The sequence below is a fragment of the Perca fluviatilis genome, chromosome 11 (assembly GCF_010015445.1).
Source record: "Perca fluviatilis chromosome 11, GENO_Pfluv_1.0, whole genome shotgun sequence".
Lineage (NCBI taxonomy): Eukaryota > Metazoa > Chordata > Actinopteri > Perciformes > Percidae > Perca > Perca fluviatilis.
Genome location: NC_053122.1, coordinates 21,270,935 through 21,290,576, shown reverse-complemented (window position 1 = coordinate 21,290,576; position 19,642 = coordinate 21,270,935). Strand labels below are relative to the sequence as shown.

Genomic DNA, 19,642 nt, shown 5'->3' with positions numbered 1-19,642 from the left:
AGTGTTAATAAAATCCCATTTAAATTAGATACTGTACAATAGTGTAGTTAATCGTCAGAGGCTGATCCAGTTGGTCCACTTATACAATAACACATACATAAATATGAGAGTTTGTCATAAAGCTAGACAGAGAGCTGGTAGATTTACATTACATGTTTTACATAATTTATCAGTTCAGGCAATCCTTTCCTATGAATTTCTTTTTTTATTTTTATTTATTACTCAGTGTAGATCTACAGTAGACAAGTTTTGGTGTGTTCATTTCTGCCCCTCAGCTCTTTGCCTGCGGATCAGATCAGAGTAAAGTCCTCCTTTGCTCAGCAGTTCCATGTGAGTCCCAGCCTAAGAGACAAGAGGAAGCTGTTAGCTGTCAGATTTAATTGAAACTTATATTACACACACAGCACATTGAGATGGAAGCCCCAATATTTACGTATTACTGAACATTGAATCGAGTGAATTCTCTTCAGTGCTTCTTAGAACTCACAAGGTAGTCCAATAAATTAGCCGAGACGTTTAACAGGAGATAAGAGCACCTCCATTTCTCTGCTACCTTCTCTGCTCCATTACTCTGCTACCTCACCTCTACAATGCGGCCATTGCTCATGACACAGATGAGGTCTGCTCCTTGAATGGTGCTCAGCCGGTGGGCGATGATAAGCACAGTGCGACCACTTGTGGCCCTGTCCAGAGCCTCCTGCACCACTCGCTCTGATTCTGCATCCAGGGCGCTGGTGGCTTCATCCAGCACCAGGATGCAGGGGTTCTTGATCAAGGCACGGGCGATGGCAATGCGCTGTTTCTGGCCACCTGATAACGTCGCACCTCGCTCACCTGGGTTTAGAAATCTAGAGCTTAGTTTAAATGGCACACAAATGTTGATATTTGTTAATGCCTAAACGAGAGCACATACCAACCACAGTGTTATAGCCGTCTGGGAAACCTGTAATGAAGAGGTGAGCATTGGCTTGCTTGGCTGCGTTAATGACCTCAGCATCTGTGGCCTCAGGTTTCCCAAAGCGGATGTTGTCCATGATAGATGATCCGAACAAAACTGGCTCCTGCAAAGTTACAGGGTGGAAGTTACAGCGGAAACTGGACTGCTATGAATGTGCATAATCAATAGTTTTATTTAACTGAATTATTATTAAAAGAAAATGGGATGCATTAATGGGTACAATCTTTACCTGATTGATGAATCCAATGACTTGTCCCCTGAGCCAGGACAGATCAAGTGTTCGAATGTCAAGTCCGTCTAGCATTACTACGCCGCTGGTCGGGTCGTAGAAACGCTCCAGTAAGGATGCCACAGTGGACTTTCCTAAAATGTATTGAATTAATCATTTCTAAGATCACCATTGCATTGTTCACATGTTGCACATTTGCAATCATTAACTAGGAAATTACCTCCTCCAGATTCTCCGACAATGGCAACAGTTTTACTAGGTGGCAGCGTTAAGTTGAACTTTGTCAAGATCTGATGGCCAGGTCTCGTTGGATAGCTATAAATATACAAAAAGAAATGAATAGATAGATCCTCTGATATTTATGTTCAGTTGATGTCTAGAATTGTCTTGAATTAGGATGAGGTTCCAACCTAAATGAAATGTTCATAAAATCCACTCTTCCTGTCAGAGAATTGGATGGGATGCGTCCTCCTCCAGACAGAGGAATGGTAGGCACCAAAGCTAGGTATTCAAAGACCCGGGCCCCAGAGCTTAATCCTCTAACCATCTGTTGCAAATGTTAGAGATTAACAGTTTGATTTCTCACTCAATAATATTTCAGATGTTTACATATGCACACATAATAGAATGCTTCATTTTCAGATAATGCATGATCTATTATACATGTATATCTTTTTTTCTCACCTGTCCAAAAAGGATAGAGATACTGGCCAATGACCTGAGCATTAAGAGAATACAGGCGTTATATCCTAACATTAGCTACATTTAAACTGATATATTTAATTGTAAGTGGTAATAAAGAGCAATCACTGTATAGCAAGTTGTGTCTTTTACCTCTGAACAGTCTGAGAAGCAACCAGGAAAGACATGAGGTCTCCAGGGGACATTTCATTGCTAGACATTAAAGTCCCTCCAGCAAAAATAGTTCCTAGGACAATGCCTGTATTAACAGCACACAACACAAAAACATGACTATACTGGATATTGTGGGAAACAGCACCAATCTATCAGTTAACATAGTTAAAATACACTCACAGTTCAGGGCAATGTTTGACATTCCTTGGAAAACTGCAATTCCAACACCAAGATTTTCATTCATTTCACATGATTTGTCAACTTCATATGCATATAACCTGGGGGAAAGGGACATAAACACGTTATGTCTGACATACAGTATACTGTGCCTCTACAAGGGCTATGAGTATATAAAAATTATACTTTCACTTACTGGAGTTCCCGCTCCTCCATCGCAAAAGCTTTTACTGTCCGCACATTGCCAAGGGCCTCATCTGCCACGCCTGTTGCCTTTGCCACCTTAAATCAAACACAAAGTTAAGATGAGACCTTAAGATCAGATCTATATTAATTAATATTAGTAATATTAATATTAGTTAATAGAGGAGGAGCTACAGTATGTCTCCCACTTTCGTAAAGAAGGTCTGTTATGTTCGCTTACTGTACATCTACGGCTTTTTTATTTTTTTTAATTTTGGCTGTTGTGATATTGCAGCCCCTTGTGACATGGCAATGAAACTGCAGTCTTAACAAAGATTCTGCGCAAAATGATAATAATACTACATTTGGTATCACCTGGTCCTGAGCCAAACGGGATAGTTTGCGGAGGAATGAGCCAAAGAGAGCCCCTGCTCCCACCAGACAGGGGAGGACAACTACCGTCAAACCTGTGAGTTTGGGGGAGATGATGTAGAGAGAGACGAAACATCCAACTGTCTGTGTAATACTCCGCAGACCCTGCAAATATGCAAAAACAGCAACAAATTAGGAATGAAACCTATATAGCATATTACTTATTATTTCACAACACAAATATATCATTTTATACCTGAGAGATGACTAATTTAAAGGATGACTTGAATTCCTGAATGTCAGCAGTCAAACGGTTCACCAGCTGCCCAGTTTTATTGGCATCAAAGAAAGCCACATCTTGCCTGAGACAACAAGAATAACACAGACAATGTTAAAAACGCTTGACTGCAGATGTAAGCCACCCTTAATAGAGGACCATTAGCATAAACATGACGACATCCTGTCTGGGGACCATTGCTTTTACTGTATTCATGCATTCTTTTGCTTTAACATTGAGGAATATGTACCTCAGTAAGGATGCAAAAAGGGTCTTCCTCATGTCTGCTGCCACTCTCTCCCCCACCCTTGAAAGCAGAATGATGTAGCCACTTGTCACCAGGCCCTGCACAAAGCAGGTGATTAATGACCAGAGCAACAAACCATTTTCCAAAAAATTGCTGTGACATTTATTATATAATAAATTTATTATAAAATAAATAACTGTTTCATATTTTCATGCACATTTTTTTCAGAATGAAAGTGAGGAACAGAACATGCTAGGTTAGGGTAATAAGCATCATAGCTCTAAGAAAAAATAACTTTGTCAAACAATGTGATCTGCAAGCCATAACTAAATGGGTAGAATGACTAAACAAAAATGTGTTACCCACAGTTACACTTTATAATGTAATCCAATACAACAACACGCCAACTACAGCCTCAAATGTAATGGTATCATAGAGTTGAACAACCTTTCTCTGACATAGTTTCAATAAAAATAGTCAAACAAGCTTTATGAAGGTGGTACTTATCTCAGAGCTGTTGGATTGGATTTCATTACTGTATATTGTCCAGGTGTTGCTTTTATTGCATCTGCCCCCTGGATTTATATTCCGTTAATTAACAGAGAAATAAATGTCCAGCTATTATCCCCTATACTACAACTGCAAAGTTTAAAAGGTACAATTAAGACTCCTTGTGGAAATAAAACAGCTGACCAGGACATTATTGTTATATCAGAAGTATATCTCCATTTGAAAGCAGGTAAACAACGGCAGAAAAATAATGCTGCACGTTTACTGCAACTTAATCATTATTATAAGACACTGCCGTGTGCTGCTACCATACTTAATCCATCATAGACATACCGTATAGTACTTGACTTTTGTCGAAGGACTGGCATATTAAGTTGTGCAACTGCCTAGAGCATTTCTTGTGTACTTACTTGGATGCCATACAGTCCAAGTAGTTTCAGTGCAGGACCTCTCATCTCATGAAAATAATTCCCAGTCTGTTCTCTCAGGTAACGTGCCACAACATTCACCAGATCCCCAAGAATCAAGGGGATTTGGATATTCAATATAGCTGCACCAAAAGCAAGCTAAGAAGAAAAATAATCAATTTAGTTATGGCAGGTCACTATGTTAATCAAATTTTATTTTAGAAACACGGACATTACATTTAAGAGAAGTGATTCAAGCTTACCACAACAGCACCAATAAGAGCAAACAGCTGAGGTTTGACAAATTCCCACAGGATATGCCATTTGAACTCAGGGACAGGGTTTTTGGCTACAAGTTCCACCAGGGTGTTGTTATTCACATCTGCCTCGCAGTGAGCTGCATGGCAGAACAGCCGTGCAGAGACAGTGAGTACTGCTGGTCCCAGGATGAACTTCAGGGCCAATCCTTTTGGTTTGGACGTTCGGGTTGTGGAGTGGCGGACAGCTCTCTGAGTGAGGCTCCAAATACGACTGACGGCATTTCCAGGCTGCTGTGAGGAGCTGTATGCTAGAGAACGTGGAGATGTGTACCACCTGGATATGAAAAATAATATTAAGAATTTTAGGCATTAGGAGTTATTACATTAGGAGTTATACTCTTTTTACTCTACATGGGCGATTTTCTATAATGACAGACAGTAAAGTTTTTTTCTGAATGTGAAGGGCATTTGATTATACTTTTTTTTATTTCAACTTAAGCATGACAATTATTTTTAAATTTTCTGTCGATCGATTAATCGCCTGTTTATGATTACAAATTTAAATACACGTACAATCCGAACAATAGAGAAAACCAGCTATGTGAAGCGGTCTCTAAAAATCAAAGTAGGCCAAGCTTTTCAGTTTTGACTGACTAACATATATAGCTAGGAGCTAACGTTACCGGTCGGCTGTCATTATAGCTACACTAACGTTAGTTACCACATTACCCTACCGTGAAAGTTTCCATATGTCTGCTGTTTTATTGCATCGCGGGTGTAACGACAATGACCGCACCGGAGCAGTGACGCTTGCTCTACAGCAGAGTAACTGAAACATGTTCTATGCTTATTTCAGTGATAACAAGAACATTAGGTTAAACTACTCGTTAAGCTCTACGGTAATCCACAGGCACCATGCAGGCTGCCATGTTGACAGTGACCCAGAGTGCATTTCTGCGGCTACAGAGGAATTCATTTTTATTGTGAATATTAGTTTGTGACAACGTGAGCTGCAGGTTACATACTGACGGATGTTTAACCATTTGTGCAACATTGGTAAACAGATACACGACAAAAGTAGACTTTATTTGTGAAAAAACGCGAGAAAACTACAATTCATACCCGGAAATGACGGCGGTTTAAACGGAAGTGATGTCAATGACGTTTTGTTGACATTTATTTGTGAAAGACAAAAACAGTGGATACACACTGGATGGTGTATTTTTGGAAACCAACTAGCTAGTAGACCTCGCAACAGACTGAAGACCAACGATTCGTGATTAAAACATACCCGCGTGTATAAAACCAGCTCTGATCAAGATTGGACTTTAAGCAAAGACGAAAAGGATCCACCGTCAGCAGATGGACAGACCAAGCCGGGGAACAAAACAAACCGTTTCACCCCGGGACTGCATGAGTGGCTGAATCATTCACAGGCTAACCAGCCATCAGACAGTTAAGTTAGGTTGTAATCTTAAACGACGTTAACTAACATTGTTTAGTTAATCTGCCGAAGATTTGTGTAGTTAACTCTTAACTGCCACCCAGTATTTTTCATGTTACCATGGTAGTGTAGGGTTACATGAGCGTTGTCCGTCAGACTAGCAAGTTAGCAAGCTAATGTTAGCTGTAGCTAACGTTAGCATTATTTGAACTTGCTTGAAATTGCTTGACTTGCTGAGTATCTAGCTACAGAATGTAGCTGAGGTTACGAGACTGCATTCGTGTTATACAGTGTTTACTACAAGTAGCTCGTCAGTTGGGGGTGACCTTAAGAATGTGAAGCACAATGGCCAACTTTGAAGCTTACCAGCAGTATCAGAGAATTGAGGACTTTGAGGAGGACTCACCACCAGGGGAGGAGGATTTACTGGTGCATGTGCCTGAAGGCCTGAAAGGTAAACATGTAATTACGACTGAAGTATGAATTATCTTTAATATAATTGACTAACTGCACATTGAGTACCTAATAAATATGTTGGTTATATAAAAAAACAAGATTTATATAATGCTTTCATTTATGTTACAGACTCATGGCACCATATCAAGAACCTGGATAACTTCTTCAAAAGGATATCCTTTTAAATTACAGTACATTTAAATAGCAGGTGTCTCAAACTGTACTTTCAGTGCATATGTCACTGCCCTTATGTCTGACACAAATACTTAAGATGTTTGTCAGTAGTCATATTTATAATGTGTTGAATTGAAAATGTTTCCCTTTTTTATATACATGTTATTGCAGGGATCAATGGGAAAGGGACATTTCTAGGGAGGCTTGAGTTTGATGATTAATATACAGTACAGGCCAAAAGTTTGGACACACCTTCTCATTCAATGCGTTTCCTTTTTATTTTCATGACTATTTACATTGTAGATTCTCACTGAAGGCATCAAAACTATGAATGAACACATATGGAATTATGTACTTAACAAAAAAGTGTGAAATAACTGAAAACATGTCTTATATTTTAGATTCTTCAAAGTAGCCACCCTTTGCTTTTTTATTAATAAGGGAAAAGATTCCACTAATTAACCCTGACAAAGCACACCTGTGAAGTGATAACCATTTCAGGTGACTACCTCATGAAGCTCATTGAGAGAACACCAAGGGTTTGCAGAGTTATCAAAAAAGCAAAGGGTGGCTACTTTGGCAATGAAGCTCAAAATATAAGACATGTTTTCAGTTATTTCACACTTTTTTGTTAAGTACATAATTCCATATGTGTTCATTCATAGTTTTGATGCCTTCAGTGAGAATCTACAATGTAAATAGTCATGAAAATAAAGAAACACATTGAATGAAAAGGTGTGTCCAAACTTTTGGCCTGTACTGTATATGTGATACCTCATGTTGTCCAGAAGATTATCTGTGCTTAGTCAAGGTATTTTGAGTGACCGAACAAGTATGTGGCTTTGTTAATTTTCAATAGATAATGCTATTTGAGATTTTCCTTAACCAGCCTGTCTACATCTATCATTTCCATCAAAAGAATGGCTTCGCTTGTATGATGATGTCAGAGTTCTTTGAACTTGTGTAAGTATTAAGTAGTACAGAATTCAGAGTTCAGATGCCTAGAATATGTTATGAGATATGATATGTGTGTAATTAAAAGCATTAGGCTGAGTTTGCAGTTCCAACAGGATGCTTGTTGTCAGTAAGACTTGGGCCTAGTTTATGTCACTGGTCGTTTTTCAAGTTGTTATGACAGTTAAGTATGCCTCAGGCTTCAGCATGTTCAGCCAGATGACTTCAACAGCAGCTGTACTTAGAAGCTCATGTGAAATATTTGTCCTACTCCAAACACTAAATGTTTTTTGCAGCATTTCTCCTGGTATTACTTATTTTATTTAAGATTTGTTCATGTTGTAGCCTTAATCACAACACAGGCCATGTGTCAGTGCAGCATATTTTTTTATTTTCCATTCCTGCCTGAGATAAGTTTTTGCTGCTACCAGTTGGCCTTCTCTATTATTGGGTCCTGGTGAGTTTTCAAATTGTGACCACAGTTTATTAATATGGGGCTCCTTAAACCATTAGCTGGAGAAAATCTGTCGAAGATTTGTGTACTTTATCTTAACCTCTACCCAGTATGTTTTTATGTTACCATGGTAGTGTAGGGTTACACAAGTGTTGTTCACATAGAATATCATGTAATATTTCTATGGTTGTATGTCAGACTACCAAGTTAGCAAGCTAGTGTTAGCTGTAGGTAATGTTACCCTTATTTGAACTGCTTGAGCTGCTGAGTAGCTAGGTATAGAATTTAGTTAAGGTCACAGGTCTGTATTTATTTCATATAGTGTCCATAGTATAGTAGCAAGTGTCTACAAATAGTTCATATAGTGAAATCTGTCCACATAATAGCTCAAAACATTAATCACTTCTCAGTAGAGTGCACTGTCTGTGGCTTGATGGTTAGAAATTAAATATAGTCACTTAACTCAATACTGTATGCCAATATTAATCTCTCTTTGTCATTGTTATTACTTTGGGTTTTGTTTAGAGATGGTCCGATAAGTACTGGAGTTTATGCACCGATCCGATACCACGTAATAAAGCCCTAAAGAAAATCTACGTTAAAGTAGTTTATTTATGTTCTTTTTCCGTTATAACTGACCGTCAATAATAAATAAAAGAAAGTTCTGTGGCATTCATTGTTTGTTCATGTTTTACAAAGAGTTTAACCTGAGCTAGACAGACAACAATAGAAATCATATCACATCCATACAGGGATAGTAGTATACAGTTGTTAAAAATAATAATAAAATATATGACACACTGGTATCGGATCGGTACTCGGTATCGGCCAATACGCAAGTTCAGGTATCGGTATCGGGCCATCTCTAGTTTTGTTGTTTGTTGTCATTAAGCATGATGCCTCATGTCTTTTTTTTTCATCTCATCCTAACAGTCAGTTGTTGTTTGTTGTCACGTTCACGACGTTCCTTGTCAACTGTGTGGAGTATGACATCCTGTTTGCCAATCGAGCGGTCAACCACACTGGGCCGGGCCATAACCCCTTGGACAGGAACAAGGTCACTCTTCCAGATGCCATCCTGCCTAGTCAGCAGTGTACTCAGAGGTAATCATGTTTAATACAGTATCATGGAGAACTTTAAAGTGTGAAAATGTATTTTTTCCCTTCGGGTCAAAATGAGTGGAAAAGTCAAGGACAATTAATCGAAAAGGTCTCAAACAGTCACATAAAGGGATGTGCCTGTGCTCTCATTCCAGCCAGTTTGATTAGAGGCTTTGTTCTCAAGCAGACATGGTCTTGGATATTATTATAGGCCTTTTACCCTTTTAAAGACTTCAAAGGGATTTAATTTGTCCTGCTTAATACGTTTGTAATCAGACTTTCTGACTTAATTTGTTATTGGTTTGTGTCAGATGTGGCTTTAGACTGCAAGATACAGTGACATTCACAAGGAAGGAATATGGAACAGTAGCCTATTTAGCTGTACCTTGTGGATTTCTTAATATATCCCAGAAAACCATGAGAACACTCTTGTATTATAGTCATAGGCATTGCCTCTTTAAGCTCTTTTATTAACTGTCAGCACATGATCTACAAAGAAACAGTCTTGTTATGTCACTACTACTCCGTTATTAGCCCACATGAGTATTTATTGCTTGTTTTCATTCTAAAACTGTTGTCCCAAAAGAAGCAACTTTAACACACATCCAAAATATGACAATGTGACCCAAATATTTTTTTATAGTGTATTATCTGCTGAATTAAAAGTTATTCATGTTGGTAAAAGGTCTTAATGCCAGTGGTAATAGCAGATTACAAACTAGGATTAAAGGTTGGATTTGTTTCTAAAAACAGTTCTATCAAAACGCATAAGGTGTTGATTTGAAGAAATAGGGATGTGTCTTTCTAGGAAATATATTTCTTTCTCAGTTTTGTTGTTTATTTGAACCTAAGATTGGTAGCTTCGAGTTGCCACATTCCTACAACCGATGGTTACATGGAGGAAGGTATTTGTGTACTGTGTTTAGACTCGCTTTACGGAACAGGACAATGTAATTGATAGCTTTGGTGAGGTAAAACTGTCAACAGCCAAGACACTAACAACTCGGCCGGGCCAGCAAGCTGACAACCATGTAACACCTCACACACGCTTTGTTGTCATATTTTTTTTCTCCAAAATATAGCCTTGTCTCTGCTTGTCTAATGGGCCTCTCATTAATTTGTTCCTGAATTTGACTGTGACTCAATATCAAAGTCATAACATAAAACCGCTTGGAGATCTAATTTGGGAACAGCGTGTTCCACAGTTTGGAACCTCTCTGTCCTCCTCATATCCTCATAACTTCTCTAATTTCCATTTTAAAGTCCGATGCATGTCCAGACAATATTCAGATTTTTTGTTTATTATATCTGAAAGTTAACTGATATAAAATGATAGAGACAAGATGTGAAAAAGATACAATTGCACTAATATAAACTAATTCCCAGTGTGCTCTGTGTTTTAACATGTAATACACAGAACATTCCTTGATTTTAGAATGAAGTAAGCAGGCTGCGGCTCCCACAACCTGTAAACAGGAGTTTGATACATTATAAGTAACCTACAACAGTTGAGCAACAGTTGCTTATTTTCTCATCTGTTCATTATGTTATAAGTTAAATGCAGAATAAAGGGTCAATTTGCAATGTCCTAAGAGGAGAGGAGGTGTCCTATGTGTGCCTCTGAGTACCCACTGTAGACGCTATTCTGATTCCCAGATTTCAAATTAGCCTGCCGCCTCACCACTTATAGGATATTTTTAGACTGTTTTTTTTTTTTGTTGGCTATCTTTCTGTAAATGTCCTGACATGTTTAGAGCACAGCTGTAACTAACATTTACATTGTCACCAATATCTGAATCACAAAAATCGATTACTTTAAAAGATATATATATTAAGCCAGCCATGTCTGAAAAGGGCTTTTGTTTCTAATCAGGATTCAGGAGAACAGTTGGATTATATTCCTTCTCATCATGGCAGCCATCTTCTGGATTTATCGACTTGTTAAAGTATTTTGCAATGTTCTGAGCTACTGGGAGATCAGGCAGTTCTACATCAAAGCACTGAAGATCCGAATGGTAAGTGCTACACCTGAATACCTTATCATTACATGCTACAGCAGGTAATCAATCTTGGGACAAATGTCTTATGCTTATAAAACCATGAAGATAACCATGCCTAAAATGATGAGTCATGTTGTCATGCATTGTCTCTGTAGTATTAGTCAGCTTACTTTGTGCTCCTTGCCTCCTTGTTTCAGGATGAACTTTGCAACTTCACATGGCAGGAAGTCCAGGACCGGCTCATCAGCCTGCAACGAGAACAGCAAATGTGCATACACAAGAAAGAGCTGACAGAACTTGACATCTATCACCGCATCCTTCGATTCAAGAACTACATGGTGGCCATGATAAACAAATCACTGCTGCCAGTGCAGCTGCAGCTCCCCCTGCTGGGCAATGTGGTGTTCCTCACGCAGGGCCTCAAGTACAACTTTGAGCTTATTCTCTTCTGGGGTCCTGGCTCCCTGTTTCAGAATAAGTGGAACCTTCACCCCAAGTACAAGCGGAATGGAAACCGCCTAGAGCTCGCACAGCAGCTTAGTAGAGTCATCCTGCTGATGGGTTTGGCCAATTTACTGCTATGTCCCTTCATCCTGGTGTGGCAGGTGCTCTACGCTTTCTTTAGCTATACAGAAGTCATTCGCAGAGAACCTGGAAGCCTGGGCGCACGGCGCTGGTCCCTGTATGGTCGCTTATACCTGCGACACTTCAATGAGCTGGACCATGAGCTGCATGGACGTTTAGGCCGTGGCTACAAACCCACTTCCAAATACATGAACTCCTTTACATCACCAGTGCTGACTGTGCTGGCTAAGAACCTTGCCTTCTTCTCAGGCTCAATTTTGGCTGTGCTCATTGCGCTGACAGTCTATGATGAGGATGTTCTGACAGTGCAGCACATTCTGACTGCCATCACTGTGCTGGGAGTGGTTATTACTATCGCCAGGTGAGTTTTCAGTGCCAGGTTATTTTCCTGTAGCCGTTCCAGGATCACTGTCAGCAGGTGTTCATATTAAGGAATCTGTCTGTACTTTGTAATTGTTACTCTTACTGTTTATATCATTATATACAGACAACTGTATACTACAATAGATTACAATTTTTTCTTAATTAATAATAATTAATTGTAAAGGAAACTAGAAGTCATGAATATCATACATATTTTAAGGACATCCTTGTCCCCTTAATCAGTAAGAGATTTTCAGTCAAAAATCAAACTACCTGCTACTTGTTTTCCTAATTTATAGTGCTACTGCTGAAAAAATGTACATTATTTGTACCTGTCCTACACCAGGTCCTTCATCCCAGATGAGCATATGGTGTGGTGTCCAGAACAGCTGCTGCAGTGCATGCTGGCACACATTCACTACATGCCAGACCACTGGAGGGGCAATGCTAACAAGAGTGAGACCCGAGACGAGGTGGCGCAGCTGTTCCAGTACAAAGCAGTAAGGAATGAAGAAAATCAGTGGATAAGAATGCATTAGTCACAGTCTAAACTAAAGTTATGGATGAGTTTTCGTTGTGATTGGTGACATTTTTAATGTGGCACCTAGTCGACAAGGAGACTTTTTCAGTCTATTAGTACACTCATTGGATTTATTTATGCGTGTAGAATATGAAGATATTTAAAATTTGACTATGTATAATCAGTGGTTTCTCCAAATCAGGTGTTCATTTTGGAGGAGTTGCTCAGTCCTATTGTCACACCCTTCATTCTCATCTTCCACCTGCGGAATAAGTCTCTAGAGATCATTGACTTCTTCAGGAACTTCACTGTGGAGGTTGTTGGAGTTGGAGACATCTGTTCCTTTGCGCAGATGGACATCAGACGCCATGGAAACCCAACAGTAAGATTTGTTCTAATTTGTTATGTTACATAGGATATGTCAGTTCATTAGCTTTTCTCAAACTGGAGATGTATGACTCTCAATGAGAAAAGTGAATATTTATTTTAATGTTGGGATGTTGTTGCTTGAATTGATGTATATCTGTGAATGTTTTTGCAGTGGCTGTCAGAGGGCCAGACGGAGGCCTCCATATACCAACAAGCTGAAAATGGCAAGACAGAGTTGTCTCTTATGCATTTCACCATTAAGAACCCACGCTGGCAGCCACCTCAGGAGAGCTCAGTGTTCATCAGCCATCTGAAGGACAAAGTGCAGCATGATGCACAGGGTGGCCCCTCCACCCAGCTGCTACTCTCTGAAGCTCCTTTCTGCACCTCGCTGCAGTCCAATGAGTCTGGCACTGTGGTAAGAAAGGGATCACACAAATAACACGTACCACACATTAACTAAAGATATTAGTCATCCTAACCATATTGCATTGTTTTTAAATATTGAAAGATGCATGTAGACAGACAGCTAATGTAAGAAACATAAATACATTTTAGCAACAGCCTAAATGTTAACAATACATATTCATTACCACAGAATATTTAAATACATTTCTATAGATTGATTTTATAGATTTCTCTGCATAAACATTTGATCCATAAACTACTACGCATTTTCCCTCAAGATAATTATGTCAATTTTTCTATTGCAATGTAATCTTATTCACTAAGTGGCTCTGTATTGACCTTTGTTGTTGTTTTCAGCCTGATAATCTTTTGGCCGGTGTCCTGGCTCACTCCAATCTAACTGCATCTGGATTACAAGGGCGAGACCATCGCTTCATCCCACCGAGCACCGCTGCTTCTGCCGCTGCCAGTGTCCTGGCCTCTTTCTCCACCTCCCAGCTCGCACATACCAGCCGTGGACGCTCACATGGCCTCCTGCGCTCATCCGTCCCCCCCGAGAGCACCATGTACCGCAGTGATCGCACCGTCATTGACAGGTACTTATCACACCTAACATTTTCTACTGCATTGTTTACATACTGTGGCTAGAATAGTGTTTGGTGAAATTGAAAAATAAATGCAAATGCTTGTTATCAGCTTTGGTTAACATGTTTCTTTTTCAGTATGTCTAACAGTGACATCCGGAGCAATACACTGCACTCAGAGTTTGCCTCAGCAGAGATGAGTCTCCATGCCATCTACATGCATGAGGTAATTCCCTACAGTTGACATTAATATACTGTGTGTGTGTGTGTGTGTGTGTGTGTGTGTGTGTGTGTGTGTGTGTGTGTGTATATGTATATGTATGTATGTGTGTATATATATGTGTATATATATATATATATATATATATATATATATATATATATATATATATATATATATATATATATATATATATATATATATATATATATATATATATATCTCTCTATCATCTTTCTCTATTGTGTGCCTGGAGTTTAAAGTGATACTCCCTAAGACATATCTTTTGATCAGCTTGAATTCATGTCAGGTAGAAAGGATTCCAATGGTGACCAGTTTTTATGGTTAAAAACATCCTCTTTCAAGGTGTTGTATATTTGATACTAAAACATAGATTTCAGGTGGAGTAACACTTTTCAGTATCATTTGTAGAACACTAGTCTAGAGCTCAGTTATGCTGTACTTTGACAACTGCTTGTCCCTCCAGCTCCACCAGCAGAGCTCCCACCCACAGAGGACTTCGGGGCAGTGGCAGAACCCAGTGCCAATGAGAGATCTACACACAAACACTGGTAAATGAAAATCTTGTTTTTCAATAGCCTTGCAAAATATATAGCACTACAGCTGAACAGCAAATGACAAGTTACTATCAGTGTGCAGTTCTGTTTGAGTTAAAATATATAGATATTAACGTTAAATCTATTGACTCTGGGTAATGTAAAAAAAGATTGTTTGTAGTGCTGAAATCATGGTCATGACCTAAATTTGCAGCACTTAATTACACACTCCAGTTAGAACAACTACAAATTGGGCAGAGCCTTAAATGACATTAGATTAAATTAGAATAGATATTAGAAGCAATTATGTCTGCTTTAATATTTGTCAAACATACGTTATATATAGTACAGAAACCAAACCTGCACCGACAACTTGGCAAGCAACGGTAACATAACTTCAAATATGACGCTGATTACTACTTATTTTCAAGTCTATTCAAGTTTATTTTCCAACTATATTAAAATGAATGGAGACCAATGGCTGCCAGAGAGGGTAAAAAAACACAATATAAAAAAAGTAAAGTATATGATTTGTAGTAAATTTACTAAAAAACTGGTATAATAATTTTTAATGATTATTGATGCATAACTAAATATATTAAGGGTTTATACACAGGCATTGAGCGGTATGTAAATTGGCCAGGTGACCTGCCTTTAAAAGCTTTAAAGCTTACAAAAAACTAATAAAGACTTTTGTATCAATACTCTTATCAGATTTCCAGGCACATAGTGGCCTTGGCTCCAGCATTTCAATGCCCACCACTGTCCACTTTGGTGGCTGGCAAGAGAAGGAAGAAGAGGAGAATGAAGATGATCAGGAGATTAACAGTGGATCTACTCCAAAACAGGGCACTGGGAGTAGTTGTTGAAGTGCCTTAGGTCATAAGGTATATGCTCTCTTTTAAACTCTGTAATATGACACATGTCTACGATCTATGCTTTGTGGTTCTGTATCCTGTGTGTTTGTCGAACCCAACAACAATGGCCTTTTATCCTATTAGGGATACATCGCCATGATAATTTCTCCTCTCTTTTTTATTTTTTATAGTGTTTACATTTTACTTTCTTCTATGAACATTGTGGCCTTAGATGATTTTCATGGAGAATTTAGCATGGACCTTTTAAAACATCATTAAGCGTTTGTTGTAGGAGGGGCTCGTTGAATAACCACTGTCTTTGCACCTCGACGCCTCTTCCTGTCATATCAGGCAGACTATGGCATCAGGGAAACCATATGTCTTCCGTCCGATCCATCTTGATTTCCTCATAAACTTGTACAGACAAACTGCGTGTAAAGTGACAGAGAGGCAATATAGTGTATTCATAGGATCCGTGTGTGAAAAGGAGTACAAAAGGCTTATCACGACTTCTGCTGAGTCTGTGTGTTTGCACACTTCAAGTATTTGTGCATCACAAAGATTTACAGCGTGAGTCTAATTGAAGTTTCTCACAGTGATGATCTGTGCAACAGAGACTGCAAACTGTATCGTAGCTGCCTGAACAATTTTGATCACCTGAAAAAGATAATTCAATATTTCAGGTTGTGCTGTTTGACCCTGGTGATTTGTAAATACTCTTTTTGCATCTTACTTATCCTTTAAAAATCCACATTTTTAATACCAGAGCTAATTCTTGAAAAAGATACCAAGTATTTATATAAAGAAAAAGAGCGGACCGTACAGGAGTCATACTACTAAAACACCATGTGTACCTGCAAAAACATCTCTTTAAACCAGACATACACATGCTTTGATGCTGCTGTCTGTGTTTAGTGGTCCTAAATACAGATTTTGTTCAGTATTAATATTTTCACAGCTAAGGACACTGTTCCTCAAAAACATACTTAAATCATGGGCCCCAAATACACTTGGCATCAAAATCCTAATGCAGATATAAGATCTATTTAAGCTGTACACAAAGTCAGCTTTATGCCTTAACACCCATATAAAAAAACATGCATTTAAATACTAGTTTTCCATATTACCTCAGTGGTGATGAAGAAAAAGTAATACTCCAATCAATACCTCTGCAATGTAATTACTCTTGTGTAAATATACAGTATATAGTACAGTACATACGGGGTTCTTTTGAAGTGTGCAGATGCATCTTTTAACTGCATTTAGATTTTAATGGCAGGCGTAAATGGATCATGTTCTGTTCTTATTTCCTGCCCAGCAGATGTTTTAGGTCAAGCATTGATGTCCTGAAATCGTGGGGAGGAATCCTTTATTTATTTTTTTCAGAACAAAACAGGGTGGTATTGCTTTTACAAATCTTTGTTGTGCATATTAGCATTTTGTTTGCGTCCTTTTTCCAAAATGCTCACGTAAAAAATGGAACTGCATCATAAGGGCTGATTTCAGAGTGTGCGCTGTTGCGTCCACAGCTTTAGGTTTGGAGATTTTAGGACAGCAGTTCCTCTCATTTTTGGCTTTCTACTTTTCAAAGTAAGACCATGAGGAGAAAAAAGCCTTTTCGGTCAGCATCATGTTTTAGCTTTAGGTTTATTTATTACCTGTCCCCCCCCCCCCAGCTACAGTATATGTGTAATATTTATTTGAAACAACAATATTTAGATTTTGTAAAATAATTTACTTTCACAAGATCTTGTTGTTGAAAGAAATGGCATGTCCCCCCCACAAAGATAGTAAAAAAAAAAAAAAAAAAGATACATTTATTTTGAAATTCTGATAAAGGTTTTGTTTATGCTAAGATAACATGGTCAGCTGCATGATTTTGAATGTGATTTACACTTAAAATATACTTGGACTAAATCTGCTTGTTAATGCAGTGCGCAAAAATATATTTTTACCCATTTTTAATTGCATTCTTCATAGATCATAGTAATATAGATGTCATCCTCCACAACTGTTAAGACTTCAGATGGTACAAATGTGTCTTTGCCCTCTTGCGTGTTCAGAAACTATAAATTACACTTTCCTTGTGAGTGTGTCTGTGGAAGGAATGAGTTTTGACAGCATGCTAACATGAACCTCGAATTTTGCACTGACAGAAAATAAACTTTTTTTTTTTTTTAAACGTGTATGTGTATATATGGTGTGTGTGTGTGTGTGTGTGTGTATATATACAGTACTTGTATCAGTTACATTTAAGGAAGTGCAGATCTCAAAAGGGACACTGAGTGAGTCTCCATCCGGAATGACCTATTCTTGTTGTTTGTATAGACAGTATAAGCAAAGCATCGGCAAGTATTGTATCGTCGTTGTCTACAGTAGACCCACCTGGAAACACTGTGGTCAATCACATAAGGTCATTCTTACCTCTGGTCAGTAAAAGTCCGCCCTGTAGAGAATGGTGTGTGTGTCTCTGTCACACTGTTAAATATGCTTACATGGGTATTGTGGTCACTGTCCGTTTGTGCAGTGAGTTTAAGTTGTAGAGACACTGGAGCTCAGCTTTGTGCACGGAGTTGATTTCCTTTGACGATCTCCACATTTACACCTCACTGTTATGTTTCTTATTTTATTTGAAGCAGTGCCTTAGTATTAAGGTTTAGTAATTGCTCTTTTTAGAAGCCATTTCATGTAAACTGTTGGATTTACTTACACAGTTTTAGCAGCACATACTATGTACAGTATTCTTTTGGCAAGTCATTGTGTATAGCATCAAGCATGTAGTGAAGTTGTGGATGTGGCTCGTAAGATGAGTTGTAAACTGATTTTGAGATCTTGGGTCAGCCTGTTGCATCCGACAGCACGCTTCTTATCATGGTGTATACATTTATACTGTCCTCAATATCCTAAAGAAGCAGGAGTGTGCCTTGTAATGGCCGGTGTCATCGCGGCCAACCTTCTCATCTTACTATGGTTTCTTATCCACTATACACCAGTCTAATAATCACAGCGACTGGAACAAGGTGCTAAGTTTTCATCCTGAAATGTTTTTTTTTGTTACATAGGTTTTTCCTGTTTTTTTTTTTCTGTAAATTAAGAAACACACTAGCTGAAAAATGAAACATGCCAAAATAACTTGTTTTCCGCACAGCTTTACAATACTTGTGTTGTTTTTCTGTGAGTGAGTAGAGAAGCAAATACATCTTATTTTGAGTGTATTTAATCACAAGTGTGGCTGATTATGCAATGTTTATTTGAAATAAAAATCTATTTAAATTTTCATTTTATTTGTTGTATATTGCTGTTGCTAGTTTGCATTGTCAGCTTGTGAAATTACAATGTGAAAGCTTTTTGCTACAAGTCTTGGACATATCCGACTGATATATTGGTATTGATGCTTTTGTCCTGAACTGGAGAGGAATCCTTTTGAATTACAACTTGGATTCCTGATAGTATTTATTTAGCAACGTTCAATGATGAAGTAGAGCCTGATAGCTCAGACTGTGATGTCCTAATATGGTCACAGTACAGAGATAGAGACAAACACTCTGTACAGTGACTAAATAAACTGAAGCATACTTAAAGCTTTGTGTGAGATTTAAGACTGACTTTGGCAACCTCTAGTGGTAGTATGGAAAAAAAAAAAAGACCCTATGGTAAACTGCAAATCAAGGTGCAGCATAACAATACAGACAAATCAATCAACCACTGAAGAAAATAATGAACCAACAAAAGACCTACATATACCTAATGATGAACATCTAAAAGAGTAAAATAGTTAATATTACATATGTATCTGATAGATTTCTGTGTCTGATATAGTCTGATAAATCATGTTTTTGTCTATCTTTTGAACTCTTATTTCACCTTGCCTAAGAGTTCACTGGTGCAAATCCTCAAAAAAGAAGAGTTATTATTTACACAGACTTTAATCTATTCAGGATTTATTCACATTGTTACATGCCACGTCTGCTTTTGTGCTTGGGAAATTTTTATATATATATATATATATTTTTTTTTTTTTGTAGATTAGTTGAATATTTTTGTTTGTTTTCTTTTTGTGGGTAAGAATAGTCGGACTTGACTTTTGACATGATTCAGCGACTTGACTTTTGTTTCATGGT

At 38.2% G+C, this 19,642-nt stretch overlaps 2 protein-coding genes across 3 annotated transcripts; one reads left to right on the top strand and one right to left on the bottom strand.

Annotated features, from left to right (window-relative positions):
* Window positions 1-75: 75 nt before the first annotated feature.
* On the bottom strand, window positions 76-5,425 carry abcb8 (ATP-binding cassette, sub-family B (MDR/TAP), member 8). Its single transcript, XM_039816563.1, has 16 exons — window positions 5,210-5,425; window positions 4,479-4,809; window positions 4,219-4,374; window positions 3,302-3,396; window positions 3,031-3,136; window positions 2,778-2,939; window positions 2,416-2,501; window positions 2,223-2,320; window positions 2,022-2,127; window positions 1,872-1,905; window positions 1,598-1,734; window positions 1,408-1,502; window positions 1,188-1,321; window positions 914-1,061; window positions 584-834; window positions 76-342 (listed from the first exon to the last, which is right to left on the bottom strand). Exons 1-16 carry the CDS (start codon window positions 5,311-5,313, stop codon window positions 259-261), a joined length of 2,127 nt encoding a protein of 708 aa, XP_039672497.1. The 5' UTR covers window positions 5,314-5,425; the 3' UTR covers window positions 76-258.
* Window positions 5,426-5,637: 212 nt separating this feature from the next.
* atg9b (autophagy related 9B) lies at window positions 5,638-17,193 on the top strand. 2 transcript variants are annotated; one of them, XM_039816562.1, is made up of 14 exons: window positions 5,638-6,373; window positions 6,505-6,548; window positions 7,448-7,512; window positions 8,891-9,061; window positions 10,932-11,073; window positions 11,256-12,004; window positions 12,353-12,506; window positions 12,729-12,908; window positions 13,068-13,313; window positions 13,661-13,899; window positions 14,026-14,113; window positions 14,595-14,679; window positions 15,379-15,551; window positions 16,843-17,193. In XM_039816562.1, the coding sequence occupies exons 1-13, from the start codon at window positions 6,265-6,267 to the stop codon at window positions 15,531-15,533; spliced, it is 2,427 nt and encodes an 808-aa protein (XP_039672496.1). In that variant the 5' UTR covers window positions 5,638-6,264; the 3' UTR covers window positions 15,534-15,551; window positions 16,843-17,193. The 2 variants fall into 2 exon arrangements, with proteins under 2 accessions (XP_039672496.1, XP_039672495.1); XM_039816561.1 differs by lacking the exon at window positions 16,843-17,193 and having other exon boundaries at window positions 15,379-15,836.
* The last annotated feature ends 2,449 nt before the right edge of the window (window positions 17,194-19,642 follow it).

Excerpts from the sequence above, each read along its gene's own strand:
- atg9b (XM_039816562.1), top strand. The coding sequence starts at position 6,265 with ATGGCCAACTTTGAAGCTTACCAGCAGTATCAGAGAATTGAGGACTTT. Across the intron at positions 6,549-7,447 it reads TGGATAACTTCTTCAAAAGG|ATCTATCATTTCCATCAAAA; the intron begins ATATCCTTTTAA and ends CAGCCTGTCTAC. Across the intron at positions 12,005-12,352 it reads GTGGTTATTACTATCGCCAG|GTCCTTCATCCCAGATGAGC; the intron begins GTGAGTTTTCAG and ends GTCCTACACCAG.
- abcb8 (XM_039816563.1), bottom strand. The coding sequence starts at position 5,313 with ATGTTTCAGTTACTCTGCTGTAGAGCAAGCGTCACTGCTCCGGTGCGG. Across the intron at positions 3,397-4,218 it reads TTGGACTGTATGGCATCCAA|GGCCTGGTGACAAGTGGCTA; the intron begins GTAAGTACACAA and ends TGCTTTGTGCAG. Across the intron at positions 2,128-2,222 it reads GTCAAACATTGCCCTGAACT|GCATTGTCCTAGGAACTATT; the intron begins GTGAGTGTATTT and ends CTGTTAATACAG.